The 18,541-nt window shown below is 38.7% G+C and overlaps 1 protein-coding gene across 4 annotated transcripts in view; it reads left to right on the forward strand.

Moving 5' to 3' along the window:
* The window catches only part of GRIN2A (glutamate ionotropic receptor NMDA type subunit 2A), a 197,260-nt gene that overhangs the window by 102,139 nt on the left and 76,580 nt on the right, over window positions 1-18,541 (forward strand). For all 4 annotated transcript variants that reach the window (XM_076350575.1, XM_076350576.1, XM_076350574.1 and 1 more), the window contains one exon: window positions 4,559-5,151. In XM_076350575.1, coding sequence (XP_076206690.1) covers window positions 4,559-5,151 — 593 coding nt within the window. The remainder of the gene's footprint in view (window positions 1-4,558; window positions 5,152-18,541) is intronic.

An 18,541-nucleotide genomic window follows, 5' to 3' on the forward strand; every position in this document is an offset into this window, starting at 1 on the left:
GGTACAAATAATTTCCTTCCGTATATTTTTGATGTGATGCTAAATTATTCAGCTTAAATTCATGACTAATCTCTGGCTTTCAGTTTTTCCAGTCTTCATAAAAATGCCAAATAACTACTATAATTCATTAAACAGGAAACAGCTTGCACTGTATATGTAGACCTAGCACCACATGCCTTAAATCTGTTATAAAAATGGAACATCTAAGTTACAGTGGTGTAAAATAGGAGAAAAATAATTTTTGCTGGATCTCTGTGGAAGATACGGTGTGAGTAGGAATGAAGTAATTAAGATAACTTTAAAGTCCTACTTGTAGTCCTGTCATAATAATCTTGTTTCTAGCTAAATAAAATCATCCCCTGGATTGCTTTTTAAACTGTGTTTCATACTGGTTTTTGCTTCCTGTCACAATATTGTTTTACCAGCGAAACAGCTGTCCTCGACAAGTCTGCCAAATGGAAAATCGATTTGGAAAATATGCTGACCCCTATTTTGTTCTGGTTTAGCATTTCATTTTCATTTAACAAAAGGTATACTATTTTACATAACAAATGTTTTTTTCTTTAACTAACCAACTATTGCAGCTTTTTCCCTAGTAGGCATAAACTACTGTCAGGGCTTACCTCAGCTGTTACAGCAGCTGTGAATATGCCCTGCTGATCTCATGGAAAAGCTGGAGCTAGGAAACTAAGATGTCATGAAAATAGCTGAGGATGAGGTTTCGAGAAAAATATTCCTGTAATTTGTTGGAATTGGGGAAGTGAAATGTGCAATTCTAACAACAGTTGACAGATTTATAGACTCGGTACACTAATTAACAAGCAACTTACTCTAATATATTAATCTATGAAACAACAGCACCAGAGAGAGCTGCTCTGTTTTGTGCACAAGCATGGGGATGCTGAAGTGCCCTTCTCCCGTAATGATGGAATTATATATTGTATACAAAATTCAAGAATGATGTTAAGCAAGAAGCAACTGAAGGATTACTTCCTTCCGGTGTGAAACATACGGGGAGATGTTTTGCTATAAACTGTATGTTTGTGTGCAAGACAGAAAGAAACAAAAAGTTTTCATTTGTTCTTTTCCTTCTCTTTTCATTGCTGTTTTTTGTTTACATGGCTGTGGTAGAATCCAGCTAAGAAGCTAGAACAGAAAAATCAAATAAAGCATTACTTTATCATTTCCACAACTACTTCTAACTAAATCTTTGCTCATATCAGTGTAACATCTTGGGATTTTCATGCTTTGAGATTCATCTGTGGAATTCTTTTGTATAAAAGTTTCTTGGATTGGATAAGTGGTACAGCTTCCTTGTATCCTCCACCAATAATCTCAATAGATGGAGCCACTGAGGAAAGAAAAACAACATATTTCTGATGTGCGTTTAAAGCACCTCCAGTATTACATCTGTATTCATACTTCAGCAATGACTTAGATGTCTTGATAGATGACAAGATGACAGTTAAATGAAAATAACTGAATAATTTTGTTTTTTACAAACATCACTTTAGTTTGCTTTTGAATATAGAAAAGTAGAACTTAAATTCTATATGCGTAACAAAATACTAAGTCTGATTAAAGCAGAGGAATAATGATGCTTTTCGGGAAGAATGTGAAGCTTTAAAAAAACCCACACGAACAGTTCTGTAAATGTTTAAGGATACAATAGTTGAATCCCTTATAGTTTTATTTATTTATTTGCTGTTTCTTCACTAAATTTTCTCCCCCCCCCACCTTAATGGATAATATGTCCTTGAATATTCTCCTTATAGGCATTTAAATATCTGCTGAAGTTCCTAAGGCTGCAATTTGCTTGTAATCTTCCATCTGTTCCAAATTCATTGTAAACACATACAGTCAGATCTTCAGCTCTAGAAAAGCATCACATGAAGTCAGTGGAGCTACATGGAATACCTTCAGATGAGAATGTTGCTTGTGATATTTGTATCTCCACTTTTCCTGAACCCAAACTTGTTTTCACCATATAATTACTTTTTTTTTTACCATTCTGATCACAAATTGATATTAATTGCCTGATTTTGACTAAAGTTCACATTCACAATTATGTGACAAGGATTAATGTAATATAAGTGTGAACTTTACAAAAATGTTTAATCAAAACTCCTTTCATAAACTATTTTTCTAACAAAATGTTTACAAAAGGAAAGGATTTATTTTTAGTACTTTTCTTGTGTTGTCAGACTCCGGTAATGGTGCACAAGACTGTTGTTCATGGCCAGGGAAGATGACAAGGGTGGCTCTAGGTTAAAAATCTGTATTTACTAGTTAGAAAGGTCACGCTTGGAAATGTCCATGTGCATTGGTTTTTGCCCTCAAAGACTTCATCTTCAATTGCCTTATTGGAGAAGTTCCTTGTGATGCACGAAGGACCAAGGTGTATGTATTGTTTGAAAGAATTATTCCACTACATTAGTAGCCATAAACCATATATAGAAATGGGGTAGAGTGAAAGGATATCATGGAAATAATCTATTTACTCTAAATTATTTTACTTATTTTTACTGTTATTTAGCATAATCACAAGTAAAAACCGGGGTAAGATAAGAGCTGGAGAAGAAAACTGAAGTGATTGACTTCGCGTTACAATATTTTTTTATGTTCAATTAGGAAGCTACAGCAAACTTGGACTCATGACGTTGTCTCTGGATATCTGATTTACTTTGTAATAATAGTAAATCAGTAACTAAACCATTAAATGCTGACTTTAGCAGATTTTCTGTGTGCTGAGTGTCTTTAGCTGTGTCCCCAGATGAAAAGCTTGTTTGTTTGTTTTTAAGTGTACAGTGCAGGTTACCAGGAAATAGCTCCTAGAAGCGTTCAGCAATCAAATTTTCCTAATTCAGTTCGTCTCCCAAATATGTTTTATAACATCTGTAATTAACCCAAAACCACTGCAAATCTGGCACTGGCATTCAGAATGCCGTCTTTAAAGTACCAAAGAAGCCATGGCAGATGATTGCATTACCACCAGTAGGGTGTATTTTGTATCTTCAATATCAGTCTTCATGGTCTGACACAAGTCATAAGACTTTTATTGCTGTCAAGCCATATAAAATCCTGGTGTCAGGTTCTTAACACTTGGAAAGTAATAACACTCCTCATCTTCTATTTTAAAAAATATAGACATTCAGTTTGCTTTGAATAGATTTCAATAGATAAAATACAGAACTTGTAGAGCTGAGTTATCTTTCTCACTAATAATTGTATATTTAACACCACCTTGCCATGAAACCTAAGTCAATTAATCTGTTTCTGTTCCCCACAAGTGTAAAATAGGATAGCAGTTCACAACCACGTTCATAAAACTCTTTAAAAGCACCATGTGTGTCTTTGCTGTAAAGGCTGCATAAGAAATCTTGAATGGTTAATATCTTATTTTTAAATCACAAGCTTTTCTTTCAGCAGGAGTTCATGCTTTCTGTATCTGAAAATGATGCACATAAGTTGCCACTGCTCCTCAGGAATAAATACTGAAGTAAAATGAAAATAAAGAGTTATATAGCTTCCTGTCTATAGTTTTGATACTCTAATAATTGTGATGTGTATAAATCTAGAATGTAAAATTCAAAAATAAATTTAGATCTTACAGCAACTTGGTAAAAATAGACCAATGAAAATGTTCATAAATTTAGTGCCAAGAAAATATATTACTTTGTTGCCTATTTCTGATAGATGTTGTTAAAATAAGAGGCACCTGCCCTTATGCTGTATAAAATGTTATGAATATTGTAAAAGCCTAATACAAATATTAGAAACAAGTCTCCTAGCAAACTGGCAGCAGAGCTGTGTCAGGCAATGCAGCTACCAGTTACAGGCTATGAGGCCATTGTTTAAATTTACTTCAATTTAAGTCCTTTAATGAGGACACTGGCAGCTTGCTCGTTGTCCCTGGAGTCCCATCCTGTTAATTCTACATCAGGCATCAATGGTCCATCTGCTCTGAATGGAGCATGATCAGTAGTGAGCCTACGAACAGTAGCGAACTCGGTACCTGGGGACGATAAATCTACTTCTGCAGAGTTTGACAGCTTCCACCAAGACCAATGAACCTGTGGAAATGAAGTATCCCTCAGACATTAGGTCTGGAAGTACAGAGCTTCTTCAGCATGTGCATTGCAATTTATTTCCATTGTAACTAAAAATTGGTATGAATTTATTGGGTCGCATTCCTAATAAGTTTGATCATTCTAAAGCTACCTGCTGGAGATGAGTTGCTTAACAGTGGGTGGCTGTCTCTAGGGAGCTTCCTCAGTAAGTACTGATTTGAGTTGTTGTCTTCAAGTGATCAAGCACTCAGAAATTTCCTATGTAAATATCTGTTTGTCACTTTTTGGCAAATATTTTAATTAGCTGTGGTACTTACTTATGATCAGTGTTGCTTGTTAATGATATGAATATGATAAGGCACAAAGTTATTCGAATGCAATGAAAGTGTGGTAGCCATGGTGGGCCAAAGAGAGCAGAAGAATTAGAGACTCTATTCCCTTCAGACTTGTACAAAATTAGTAATCTTTCACTGTGTTTTGTATTCTAGGATGTGATGTCCACATTCTTCCAGTTTGGGGCTTCTATCCAGCAAGAAGCCATCGTCATGCTGAAGATCATGCAGGATTATGACTGGCATGTGTTCTCTCTGGTGACCACCACCTTCCCTGGATATCAAGACTTCATCAATGTCATTAAGACCACAGTGGAAAATAGTTTTGTGGGCTGGGACATGCAGAACATCATTGTACTCGATACCGCCTTTGGAGATGCCAAGACCCAAATTCAGCTGAAGAAAATTCATTCGTCCGTCATCCTGCTATATTGTTCCAAGGATGAAGCTGTCTACATACTGGATGAGGCTCGTTCCCTGGGCCTTACTGGCTATGATTTCTTTTGGATAGTTCCCAGCCTGGTTAGCGGTAACACAGAAATCACTCCCAAGGAGTTTCCTTCAGGACTCATTTCAGCATCTTATGATGAATGGGACTACAGTTTAGAAGCTCGGGTACGGGATGGCCTTGGGATTATTGCCACTGCTGCATCAGCCATGCTGGAAAAATACTCCTTCATTCCTGAAGCAAAAACTAGCTGCTATGGACAACTGGAGAAAAATGACCGGCCGTCTCACACCTTGCACAAGTAAGGCTTATTGGTTTGGGGTTTTTTCCCCTACATAACCTTGGTAATTTTCCATTCTATTGCCATTATATGTTTCTTGAAGGAGAATATTGTTTTTTGTTAACTCCGTAATGCCCTTTTTAAGCAATGATTCTCACATGTTCCAAGGGAACATGCAAGAGTTCTGCACTGATAACTGTGCGCATGGAAATGATGTTATGTGCTTTGGAGAATAAATACGCTCTGGATCTGATGTAGAAGATGGCAGAAATTGGTCTTAGAGGTTATGAAGCTGAGTTAATAAAATTGTGCCGTTGTGTACTTTAAATATGAGGTAAAATTGCGAAAATGCTCTGGAGGCTGTGCCTGAATCACTTGCATCAGCAGGAACGTGGTAATATTTTGGAAGACAAGAGATGTGCAGGGATACCTTAAAGAGGTATCCCTGGAAATTATAGAAGTATTAGATTAGGTAGGCAGCTTTTATCACCTAATAACTAAAATCTGTCACTTCTGCTTGTGAAGATTTTGTATTTGTCACCTGTACTAGAATAACTGTAAAAATTAATCTGTATTAATCCAAGTTGATGTGGATGTTTTCTCAAAACAGTTTGTCATATGGGAACTGCCAAGGTTTAAATCAGGATTCTTTGCTCTTCCCCCCCCCCCCGCTTTTAATTATCCCTTTTAGACGTGGTACTCCTGATTACTTCTATCCAAAATGTTGCATAATACATGACCCACAGTAATAAATTTCTTTATCTGGTTTGTGAGAGGAAATAAAGGGAATCTTGCATGTTTTTTAATAGCTCTTTACAGTATCTCATATGGAAGCTACTAAGCAGTATTTAAGAAATTTGTTCTGACCAAATATTGCAGATGAAGCGCTTTCTACAGGAAAGCAGGATGGAATTGGCACAAGAAGGAAAGTCAGTGCTGATTTCATATAGGGATTGTGGAACATTTTTAATCTTCTGAGATAAATGTGCATATTTAGATTAGGGGTTGATTGCCATATGATATCCTGGAACAGTTGTTGTTTTCCATGAAAATGGCATCTTTGTGCACAGCATTCTTCAGAAGCTCTCTTAAAAGCCAAATACTGCCAAGTAAATGGATTTTAACATTTCATACATGTATTTCATAAACAGTGTGACCAAAGTTCAGAAACTTGCACAGCTCTCCTTAGAGAGGACTTGCCTTTAGTATCACACTTCCACTTTTTTTTGGTCTCCCCTTTCCTATTTCTAAGCCTCTGCCTCTAAAACTGTACAAATTTACCAGAGGTGTTGCAGAAAATCTGTGATTCTTTTCCTGCTGCCCCAGTTGCCCCTGGGGAGTGACAGGAGGCAGCACTGGGGTGGCTCTCTGGTCCAGCGTGGCTCTGGGAAAGCCATCGCACGGTCACTCGTGTCAGGGCAGAGAGCTGGAAGGCACTGCTGGGATGACTGTCCTACCCGCACCCGGCATGGGATCCTCAGATGATTCTTCTTAATGCATGTGCTGACAATGCCAGATAAAAGCGAAAGCTAATGGCATCCCATTAACCAAATTCTGTGTCTTAACAGTAGGATCTGTACAAACAAAGAAGTTCACTATTAATATTTGAATGCCAGTTTCTGTGAAGTTAAATTGTATTCTGTCATCAGAAGTGTTGGTGTTTAAAATACTGTGGTTCAGTTGGATGGGCCACAAAAACTTGAACCTGTTTTGAAAAGGACTCCTACCTCATTGTTTTGGTAATACACTAGTGTAGACATGAATTAGTTCTTCAGTATTCAGCATAAGTTGTCTTTCTCCAATCATTTTTTTCTCATTTAATCTGTATGACTACAAGAATAGGGCTTGTGAGTGTTAGGGCAGTGAGATTAGACTTCACCAGGGGATTCTGCAGCGTGTAGTGCATGATGCACATAGAAATTATTAATAGGAGAAGTTGTAATATAGTGCACTGTGGTTAATAAAGTCACTTCCTGATGCGAAACACTGCGCTATGAAGTGAGAGTATATTTTCCATACTGGAGATTCTTTGAGCTTCTCCAACACCACAAGAACAAGAAGCAGGCTGTTTTTAATTTAGAAATGTCAGAATTACACTAAAATGAATTAACTTTAAATAGTCCTTCTTATGTAATAACTCCCCAAGACTATTCTTGTCACATATAATCTGCAAGAAAAGCAAGTATATACAAGCATTCAGCAGTGCTAAGTAATCTCTGGGAGTTGACCAGTCTCTCCATGCCAAGGTGAATTATGTAAATTCATTGTACTTTCTTATCCTCATCACTAAATTGTAGGTTTCTTCCTTAGACGATAAATCAATGTCAAAATTGGGGTTTTATTCTGAAATGTAATCTTCACAGTTTCAGGTCACAGATAGCGCGGCTTTGTATTTTAAACTACAAGATAAATGTATATGATGCTGTATTAAGGAGCTAACTTGAACAAAGGATTTTGGAGCATCCTCACAATAAAAAGGGCTAAAGTAATTGTAAACAGCTTATGGACCTGGGATCTACTGTACTGTGCCTCCCTGTTTGTGCTGGAAATCAATGCTGGAGAAGTAGGGTTGCATGAAGGGACACTGCTTGCGAGCTCAGGAGCAGAGAACTCAGTGGAAAGCAGGAAAGAGGCTCTGTAAGGTGATGCTTGAGCAAAACCAAGCTCAAGAATGGAGCAAAACCCCAGGATTTTTAGACTCCATCTATTATAATGACAGTGTAATTCAGCTTTAAACCCAGTATAGTATTCTAAGGCTATGCCATAATAGCTAATTTGCTTGTAAATGAAGGTTGGTAATGCTTTATGTGCGACTTCCCGCATCTAGATTGTGGTTTTCGTCTCTATTTATGAAGAAATTCTATGTAAAGAAAGCCATGAAGTGAAAGCTCCTCCTCACTCTTTCTCAAATCCTTTGAGTATTAAATTGGTTTGAAGATACATATGTTTTGAAGCACACAGTTTATCCTTCCACTGTCACTGCAATTTTAAGATGCTTTTATTGGCTTTCTAGACCCAGAAAAAATCAGGTTTGCTTTAGTTTTTGGAATGATTTGATCAATGTTCATTTCTGATACACATGGGAAAACTAGTTTTTCCCTATGAATAAAAGATAAAAATAAAATACAGGGATCATTTTCAATGCATTAAAAACCATACATATATATATATATATAGAGAGAGATGTATGTATTGATTCAGATCATCTTTTCCCACCTGTGTAAGACCCAGATTCTCCCAAGACAGAAAAATACTATTGTGTGAAATACTGGCACTAGCGCAGCAAGATAGATAGAATTAGCAGCTCATTAATACAATGTCAGTTTAACAAATGCTTGCTCTCTCTCAAAAAAGGAAAACATGTAAGCAAACAAACAGCAAAACAAAATAAACCTGCCAGTCGTCATGGAAAATGCTGCCGCTTTGTGAGTAGAAATGCTTCTGCTTTGTCTAGAAGAGTGCTCATATTGTGTATAAAAGTCATAACCCTGGGAGATACATTTCACAATGACATTTCCAACCACTCTGATCTGTACAGGGATGGATGAGGATGACAGAGCTGTTGCTCTATTGTCATTATCCTGAAAAGCAAAAAAATGTGTCTGTTCATAGGTAGTCAGGCGTTTACCATGTGGTGTTTACATTTAATTACATTCAGTTTCCAAATACAACCAAATAATACGCAGGATTTAGAGACTCGTCTTACTTTCGGTAGTGAAGGTGTAGGGCTAGAAAGCTGTCCAAACTGCTCTGGGCAGGCTGTCCTTTCATACCCTTCCCAAGCATAGTTTCCTTTATTTGTCATCACTGAGCCAGGGAGCAGGAGCAATGTGAGGTCCGAAGTGCCAAATACAAATGCATTAGTTGATCCTGCCCTGAATCACCCTTCTTTAAAAACTTAGGGACTCGGTGGGAGCAGTGTTTTGAAATGTGCTACCTAACGTTGCTGTCTTTCCGTGGCCTACCGCACGGTTCATTTTCTTGTCCTTGCTGTTGTGCTCCTGTTAGCTTACAGCATGGCTACGAGACAGCGTCTTCTTCAGAGGGCAGTGGTATGCTCTCTCTCTAGTCCCGATATTCATTCATCAAGTTCAATATTTTGATTCCAGCTTTTAGCAATGACAGATAATTTTTCTTTGCTTTCTTTTGAGCAAAATCAGGTATTAAATGGACACAATAGTTTGATGAATAATCCAGCAAATCTGTTTAATCTTTTCCTGCACAAAGATCAACAGCCAATTTACAGAGGATTTATTCACTTAAGTTCTGTCAAAAGACTTGGGAAAAATAAGTATCATCTGCTTTATTGAATGATTGAAGATGTATCATTATTTAACTAATTATATATGAAGCAAAATGCTTTTTCACTAGTAGCATACTTGCTGTGCAGAAAAACAAATGTTATTTACCTTCATGTAAGACTCTCCAGGATATTTTGTTTGTCTTTCCCATTTTGTGATCCCACTGCGGTTTTACTGGAGACACTGCGTGCTCACAGGAGCGCTTTGCACACAGGGTGATGATCTGAGACTGTAACCCAAGTTTCAGTAGTCACATACGTTGCTTACGTGTTGTGGAGGGAAACAGCTAATTTGAGTATATTTTAAATTTAGTACTTCATTTTTGGTAACTTTAAAGCTTTAGGAAGTTTCAGTTTTTGCATGCTGCTAGATTTGCTTATTCTTCTCCTTTGCTACTGTGAATGATGCCCTACGGAAACAAATCCAAGCAAGGATGATGCACCTAAATGGCTGAAGGCATAAACAAAGCTGCAAGCCTTCATGGAGCCCTGAGGCCACAGGGATGCGAGGAGCAGCACATTTCCAGGGAGGACAGTGTATTTAGGCAAGTGTCTCCAAATGAGGACCAAGCTGCCAGTCCTAGATTTAATGTTAACTAATTTCAGACGTCCTGGATTACAAGAAATTATTATTGTCAACATGAAAAAATGAATGAGAAAAGATACTCAAGACAAGAAAAAATTTTCAGTGGCAGCATCCCACTTAGCCTCATTAATTTGTGTGGGGATGCTTTCTGATCAGGAGACCCAGTAGAGTATTGTAGCAATTGGATCGGTACACAGGGATACACAAAGTCTGCTGCTGATGAACAGATTTTAAACAGTAACAACTAGATATTTGCACTTCTTGTAATTCATGTGCTGTAATTGTCCTCTTCTATAGTATGAGGGCATTTTCCATATAGTTGCATTAAACAGCAGGAACAGAATGGATGAAACTGTTGTCATGTTCCTCTGAAAGTAAAACTAAACTTCACCGGCAACAAAAGAGGGGTTGTGGAGGAAAACACTCCACCCGAGAGATCCCGATATGGTGCTGGTTTACTGATGAAGTGATTAAAAAAATTATAGAAAATCTGTATCAGAATTTTCTCCCAGGTTAGGTCAGTTTAGGAAGCAGAAGATACCAAACAGTTACCAGATTAGGGGCTTTTAGAATATTTTTCCCCTTTTTGTGATAATTAAAAAAAATTTTAAATGAGAACAAGCATGGCCTTTGTTCTGGAGTTGAGCAGAGCCAGCCTTCAGGGCTGAAAGCAGGTCTTGAAATTCAAAATATAAGTGAAGGTTCTTGGAGACGGAGCTGCTGCAGACATCGTCCCCTTGCAGGGAGCCAGGCAGGTTCACGGGGAAGAGTTTGGGATGTTTCTGAGGTGGTGGAGCAAAATGTAACCAAAATGTAACCAAAATAATAATTATTATTTCTAATAATAACATTAACTCACTAAACCTTCTGGTGTTTTATGAGTTACGCTAGTCTGTGGCACCCTCCCAGGCATCCGGGCCCTTGCTAATTTTGCTCCCTCCCCTTGCCCCCTTTCAGAAGGGCTCCCCAAGAGTTTTGTCGCTTGTCTGGCAGAACTGGGGCAAAATGACTTTCCAGACCTAGTGGCAACTAATGCTTTAAGGAGCAGCTGGCAGGAGGTACAAGTAGTTGGCATGCCATCCCTTTTTCACAGTCACTGAGCATATTGTTCCCAAAATTTTATTCATCCATGCTGGCTCAAGGCCTAGGGAGAGAGATACAGCTCCAAAGCAGGGTATCGTCTCAGAGTTATATTCAGGAGAGCGAGGGCTGGGGGAAGTGGAGGAGGAGAAGGCACGAAGAGGAAGAAGAGGCTCCTTGCATCACTGCGGAGGATTTGAATTTAGAAAATAAAATCCTACATAGCCTAAGTTATAAAATTACCTCTAAAAAAAGATTCACTGTTTGAAAAACGCATTGCTACCTTGTTTAATAGTGACCTATTTCAGACCTATTTCTATATGTACTTCAGACCACACATTATATATTCTATGTTCAGTGTTTCTTGATTTAATTTTATAGATGGTCTTAGGAAGTCTGTTTCTTAATGATAAATATTTTGTCTTGGGGTTTCTATTGATAAGTATCTTTCAAATTTCACAGTAGAATCATAGTAAGGAAGTTCAGCAGTTCGGAGCGTCAAGATAAAGAAAAAACAAAATTTGGATTCACTCCTGCTTTTTTAGGTATGATGCTGGGTGAATGCCAAGCCCAGACAGGCTGGCTGTCTAGATTATTAAAATGGTTGGTTCACACTGTTTGGAGGAAAGAGAAATATCACTGATGACACGTTGGTGGTGAGGCATTTCATCTGCTTTAAATCTCAGTTTGGAAATTCCTTCTTTAGGGGAGAGTTTCTTTTATGAAACCTGTATTTCCCTAAGTCTCTGCTGTTTCTCTTCATTGCTTGCGGTTGTCACGGATTTGAAACACGGCCCCATGGTGAAGAAGGCACAAAATAAAAAATGATAGTCCCCAGTGATGGCACCTGAGGAATTTACCAAGTTTGATTTTTCTGATCTGGGCTGCAGGATAAGGGCAGGAAACATGGGTCTGAACTCGTGGCAGCGAGTAGTCCTGTGGGCTTTCCATTACCTGCAGCTATCAGGCCACGTGCTTTATTTTACAGGTCTAGTAACTAAGTTCTCTTCGGAGGTAGCTTAGGAGTGATATGTTTTCATTAATGCCTCTGCCTTACCCATTACATTTTTCCCAGCCAGTGATCTGTTTGGGAGCTGGATACTAGGTGGATTTCACACTAATTATAAACCAGCCTGTTACCACAGAGCTGGCTCTGTTCCTGAGCCCAACGAGTCCTGAATTTCTACTTTTGAAATTCTGAATCTGTATAAAATTATCGCTATAAAACAAAAAAGGAAGGAGCAAATATCAGAGCAACCAGAAGAAAGGGCATCTGAGACAGCCTGCGCTTCCTGTCTCTAAACTTGCTTTTAAAACCACGGGACGTTTGCTGAGGGTGCTTGCACGACCCGTTTGGTTTCTAAAGGTGTAATTCCTGTATGGTGTGCAGCCCCTCTGTCCTGCAGCCCCCCTGGCTGGCTCTCCTCCTGCGCCCTGCCGCCCCTGGTGCTTTGCCAGGCTGGAGCTTGGAGCAGTTTCTAATGTGATCACACTCGCACCTGCCAGAGTGAAGATTTTAAAGGTAACCCTGGGAATTCAAAACATTTCCCGCCCCAAGTCTAGCAATTTATTTATTGCTAGATGCGGTAATGTTATAAAACGAGGTTAGTGGAGAAGGCGGCTTAAACCTTGGCGGGGAGAAACCAAAGGATCCTTTCTGTAGGAAAAGCAGCTGCTGTTACTAATTGTGCTCAGCTACACCACTTGATCTTAGCACAGACAGTTTCACATTCATATTTCAGTGGATAGATGGAAAGAAAATAAACATGAAATAGAGAAAAATGGAGAAAACAAAACAAACAGTTTGGAGGGGAGAAGAGGGAACTTTTTACTGTATTAGTTTTGGTGAGAGCATTTTTTGTTGTATGTATAATAATTATGACAACTACATTGTATGCATTTTTTTTAAGGGATCAATTAATTAAAAAGTTTTAATTTATTGCATTGCTCTAAGGACTTCCTAGGTCAGTATATGTACACGCATGCAATTGCTAGCTTTTAAAATCCAGGTCTTTTCTAGATGCCCTGAATTTTTACACATTTGTAAAAGTATTTTCTTACGTATGACATCTTTTTAATGCTGTGATCCTTGCATCTTTCTAGAAGAGTATTTCAGTTTTATTTTAAGCATAAGTAGACCTGTCTGGCCTCAGCAAGCGCAGAGTGCCACTGCTTCAATGTGTAGACTAGTTTTATCCTGTCTCTACAGCAGCGTTTCCTCCTGGCTGTGCAATGCTTTTGAGGGATGGTTCCAGATTGTATTCCATATTTTTGACTTATTTCTAGCCCCATGAGTCTCAGAAATCTGCATTTCCCCTGCCTTCTGGCCAGGGGTTCTCCCTCAGCTTGGCTTTCCCCTGGAGAAGCCAGTTGATTCAGGGACTGGTTCACGTGCTGTTGCCCGTGGCAAAAGTTACCCTGAAAAGGAGAAACAAGGGGCTAAGTCTCTTGGCTCACTACTCTTAGTGGGTGATCGGGAGTAAGCTCAGCTTGCTCTAAGGGAGAAATAAATTGTAAAGTAGTGCTGCAGGGTCTTCTGGGATGCAGGTGGGTGGGCGTGAGACTGCCCATCCTGAGGACATGAATATTTGGGAGAATGCTCCCTGCCTGGCATCCTAGAAATACAGCATGTGGAGCGTACTGCCGGGTGGGGACTTCCCTGAGCACCATCGCTGGTGAGGTTCCAGAGGTGACATCACACCTGCTTTGGTTTCACAGGATTGCTCTCCTGTGCAGTGTTGCGCTTTCGTTCTGTCGCTGTTTGTTTTCTCACATCCCCCAAAGAAGTTTATGAAGCCGGGGCTAGGATTAATCTTTGTTTGAGACAAAGTGATCTTTATAATTTACATAGTTGTTTTTTTTTTCCTTAAAAAAATGCCCACCACAGAATCCACTAAACCTTCTTGCTTTTGCTCTCAAATCCTTGCATCTATTAGGGGAACACTTGTGTATCTTGCATATACCTATATACATTTATATGGTAAACATCAAAAGAAATCCCATAGCTTGCAAACATGTTTGCTGTTGTGTAACATAGAAGCAGAAAGTCTCAAAGATTCTGCTCCAGGAGTGGTCGTGGCTTTGCTGGGGTTTCAACTGTTTTCACGCGGTATAGGAAATCCTTACCAAACACCTTCTGGGCAAAGAAGGTCCATGTCTTCTGTAAGGAGACTGGCCAGAAAGGTGTTTCTGTTTCAGCAATATTGTATCCTAGCAAATGGTCTTCTAAAAAGTGAGGTCTTCTAAAAATTGAGGTCTGATCCTTTTGGCAAAGTCTTCCCCCATTTGTTAATGGAAATTAGAGTCAATGAAGTTGTGGTATAATATTTACAGGGTAGGAAAACCTACCTTATTCAAATGTGTTCTGTCTTTCTGGATAGAGTCAGAATTTTGACATGGATAAATATTGCAGTTTTGGCACTAATCTGAAGCTTTACCTGAATTACTTGATCTTTCTGAGTCTATAAAAATTAAGTTGGAAACCTTGAGAGCAGTTTGTAACCTTGGTGCTTCGAAGGTTTGCTGTAAATACAATGGGAACAGTGTTCTGCTGTGGTGTTTCAACACTTCTCTTTTCAGTTCTGTTGGGGAAGGTGACAAGCAAAAAAGAATTGTATAAATGTTTAAAAGTGTTTTGAAATATATAGTACAGGCTTGGTTCTTCGCATGATAAAAACCTGTTTTGGATTCAGTGTGAGAATAGCTTAACTTCTGTCCCCAAAAATCCCATTTTTCATACTTGTATCACCTGGGGAATCTTACTCACAAACTTCAGTTTGCAAAAGTTAATTAAGACTTCAGTGTCATAATACCATCACAAGGCCTCCTGCTATCATGTTTTTGGAAAGGTTATAGCATTAATGAGGTATAAAAACAGATTAACTACTAATCTAAGGTGTATGCCGAATTGCCCCCTTAAAGTAATGAGCTCAAACAATCAAGGACCTCATTTAGTTAAGAGCAGGAATATGCAATTCCAAAACTACTTCAGAAATATATTTTGACCATTTCAGAAGCCAAAGACATCTTGCACAGAATTCATCTTGGGCAAACTTAAAACTCTATAAGAATAATGTATATTATAAATACTTTTTTTTCCTCACTCTTCCTAACCAGGAACAGAAAAACACACGGTTGTTTTTCACAGAGACAAGCAGTTTAGGATTTTGGCCAGTAAAAGCAGAGCAGGACTTCTGTCCTTTGTGGAAGAAAAATGCCAATTCAAAAGGAAATGTAGATTGTAAGCATTGGTTTCTGAAGAACACAGGCAGCTGATGAATTTTGTACAGAAGAGTGTGCTTGGGAAAACAAGAATCTCTTTGAAGTTCTTTTTTTATTGCTGCAATTTGAGAAACTGGGGTAGCTCAGATTGCGTCACTTACTGATACCTTTGTATATGACCCAGACAATACAATTTTGAGAGACTTTTACAGATTAGGGACTTTTTTTTTAACTTGCAAAATGTGTTTCACTACTAAATGTCTGGTACATTCACACAGTTTAAAAATATACGCTGAGTTCAGTTTTTCAGTTTAGATCTGTGGTTCATCTTTCTTTTTGGAGCACTTGAGCATCACTGCAGCTACAGCACTGCAACTTGTGATGGCCCTTGACTAGCTTCTAGTCTAGGGCATTTGCATATTAATCCCAAAATATGATGAGTGGTGTTTGAAATCTGGGGTAGTGATCCTGCCAAACTACATAAAAGAAGGGTTCAACTCAAGTCCAATCACCAATGGCTACATAATTAAAAACCCAACTGGACACAAAAGCCTGCTGTAGTACAGCGTGCATGTTTGTGGTTCAGCCCTTAGGAGGAGACAAAATGCTTGGCTTTGAAATGAGGTAATTTCTGCCTGGCCCCATGAGACGATGTGTTCATTGTGGGGGGCGTTATTTCATGTGTATGAATTGGGAGGGAACCTGTGAAGGAGGGCAAAGAAGTATGAATACAAGTAGTGCATGTTTTCACAATATGTCCTTGTTTTCCCCTTGCAGTGACTTCCTGGGCATTTTATTCCTTGGGTCACAATGCACTTGATTTTTAGCAGTGAGTGAAAGTTATGCTGGTTTCTTACATGTATGCACAAGCAAATTCTGTTTGGTGGTTTGCCACTTCCTCTCAAGGTGGCAAACAAGCTTCTTATTCCCAAGCAAGCTCTTTCAGTGCTGGATAAAAAATGTAATATACGGGAAATTAGTTCAACTGAAAAGTGAAGTTCTGCCAAGGGGAAAATTTTCACACCGAAAGTCTGTCACAAAATATGAGTTATTACGATGGGTGAATTTACAAATTGCTGTCAAACCGGTGCTGAATTATGTTAACATGGCTGTTTAGGGCAGTGCACATTTAATTAGTAACTGTGATGATAACAATGCCGTTATGTCTCTGGGTCTATATATTTTTATTTAGTGTGCTTCTGCTATTGGGATTTTCAGGCAGCTATGTCAATACAAAGCCTTCTCCTTTGAATGTGGAGCTGAAGAATTTTGTCTATGTCAGATTCACTAGGAGACCATGCTACTACTACTGCTACAAGCAGTAAACAAGCATGTAAACCAGTATCAGTTTCTTGTGAGTAAAACATTACAGAGCGATGTATGACGAATAGTTAAAGTAACTTTAATGCCCTTCAAAACACATCTGTCTGCGGGATCGAATGATACTAGTGTTGAGTTGAATTCCAGGAGGAGAGCACCTAGGTGAAAGCTTGGACTGAATTTCTTTCAATGAAATACACTGAGAATTCAGTGCAATTCAATGCCATTAACTTCAGACCATGGATATGGGGTGGAGGGCACATTATCTTCTGGAAGTGCCATGGGATCGCCAAGATTTTGAATTGCAGTTTTACCTCTCACCCGTGGGATAGCCCTGTCAGGCTCACATTGACAGTTTGGAGTTTTGATTTTTTTCAACGTGACCAAAGAACACCAATGCCAATACCAGCCTTTTACTCTCTTCTCTGTCATGCCTGATTTTCTTAGGTGACGGAATTTCAGATAATGTATAAAATGATAGATTTTTTTCAGTATCACAGTCCAGGGAGCTTGACCTATGTGCTGTGGTAGTTCAGACTCTTGGCAGTAAGTTCCCTGTATTTGCGCTTTAAATACAAACCGCAATTTCTCATCGCTCTTTCTGACCCTGCAGCCGTGGAAACAATCTGTTCTCACTGAGAAACACTGAAGCTATGTGGAACTGGAGCAAATATAAATATGGATTTATGTTATAAATCTGTGGAAAATTTTGAGAGAAAATTATTTTTGAGGACAGTCAAGTTTGTTAGATGACCAGAATGCTGGCATTTCTGAATCAACAAAAGGACAATGCTTTGGAAAAGAGGGTACATGGTTCAATGATGAATGGAAAGCAACAGTTAGAAATTAAAAACTATGCATACTAATCAGGAAATGGAAAAACTAGGTAGACTATATTAGAATTGGTATAAACTCAATAAGGAATTTAAAACCTTCAGGGGCAAATCTATGGTTAGAAAAGCTATAGGAGTCTGTAGAGTTAAAGGATGTCTCTCAGGTGATGAGTAGAGTACTGAGATCCCTTCCCCAGGATAGATCAGGTCCACTGCAGTGTCTGGCTGCTGAACACTTCTGGCCCGTGGCTGGTGTGTGTGGAGCCACCTGCAGTGTTATTCACCAGAGTTCATACGTGTCCCTTGATGGCACAGTCCAGGTCAGAGCAATGACTCGGTAGAGATGATGTAATCATTGCTAATGACAGGATTGCTTATAAGAAGTAGTATTCTGTCCTTAGAACGTGCAGGTTAGTGTGGCAATACAGAACGGAGAAAGCAAGCTACAGTACTGTGGGACGTCTTAGGAGCAGTACCTCTTGTTGTAGCACTGAGTAATTTCCTTCTGTTGACATAAATTCATACAAAATTTCTGTTGAATAAGTCTTCTCCTGTGTAGCTGAACAAAGAGCCTGTGGTAAATAAACAGTTTTATTGATTCAGTGCCCAAACTGGTAAGTCTAAAGGCAGGAAATTTGGGATTGAACTGGCATTTTCAACAAAATTTTAAAAATTCTCCTTTTTTCTGTACATTTTATTCTGAGTCCCTCTAATTTTTTTTTCTATTCAAAGTGCTAATTAGTTTATATATCTTTTGAAAACCATTCAAAATTAACCTAAATACAAAAAAGTTTAAAACATATATCTTTTTTCTTTTTGAAATTACTAAACTGAAATATTATCAACCCCTTCAAAGTTTTCATGTCTGGGTTTGGCTGAAGGCATTAGTGGAATTTATCCAAGTTACAAAGATGCTGTGTATAGCTACCATGTCGGGAAGGGCTGCAGGGCTCTTGGAGGTCTAAACAGGTGAAGGCAGAGTAGTTGCGCTTACCTCTGAGTATTACTCTAGTGAGACAATAGTATAATGTTACATACAGTGCTGATGTAGACATGTTTAAAATGGTCCTG

This window comes from Aptenodytes patagonicus, chromosome 13, assembly GCF_965638725.1.
Source record: "Aptenodytes patagonicus chromosome 13, bAptPat1.pri.cur, whole genome shotgun sequence".
Classification (NCBI taxonomy): domain Eukaryota; kingdom Metazoa; phylum Chordata; class Aves; order Sphenisciformes; family Spheniscidae; genus Aptenodytes; species Aptenodytes patagonicus.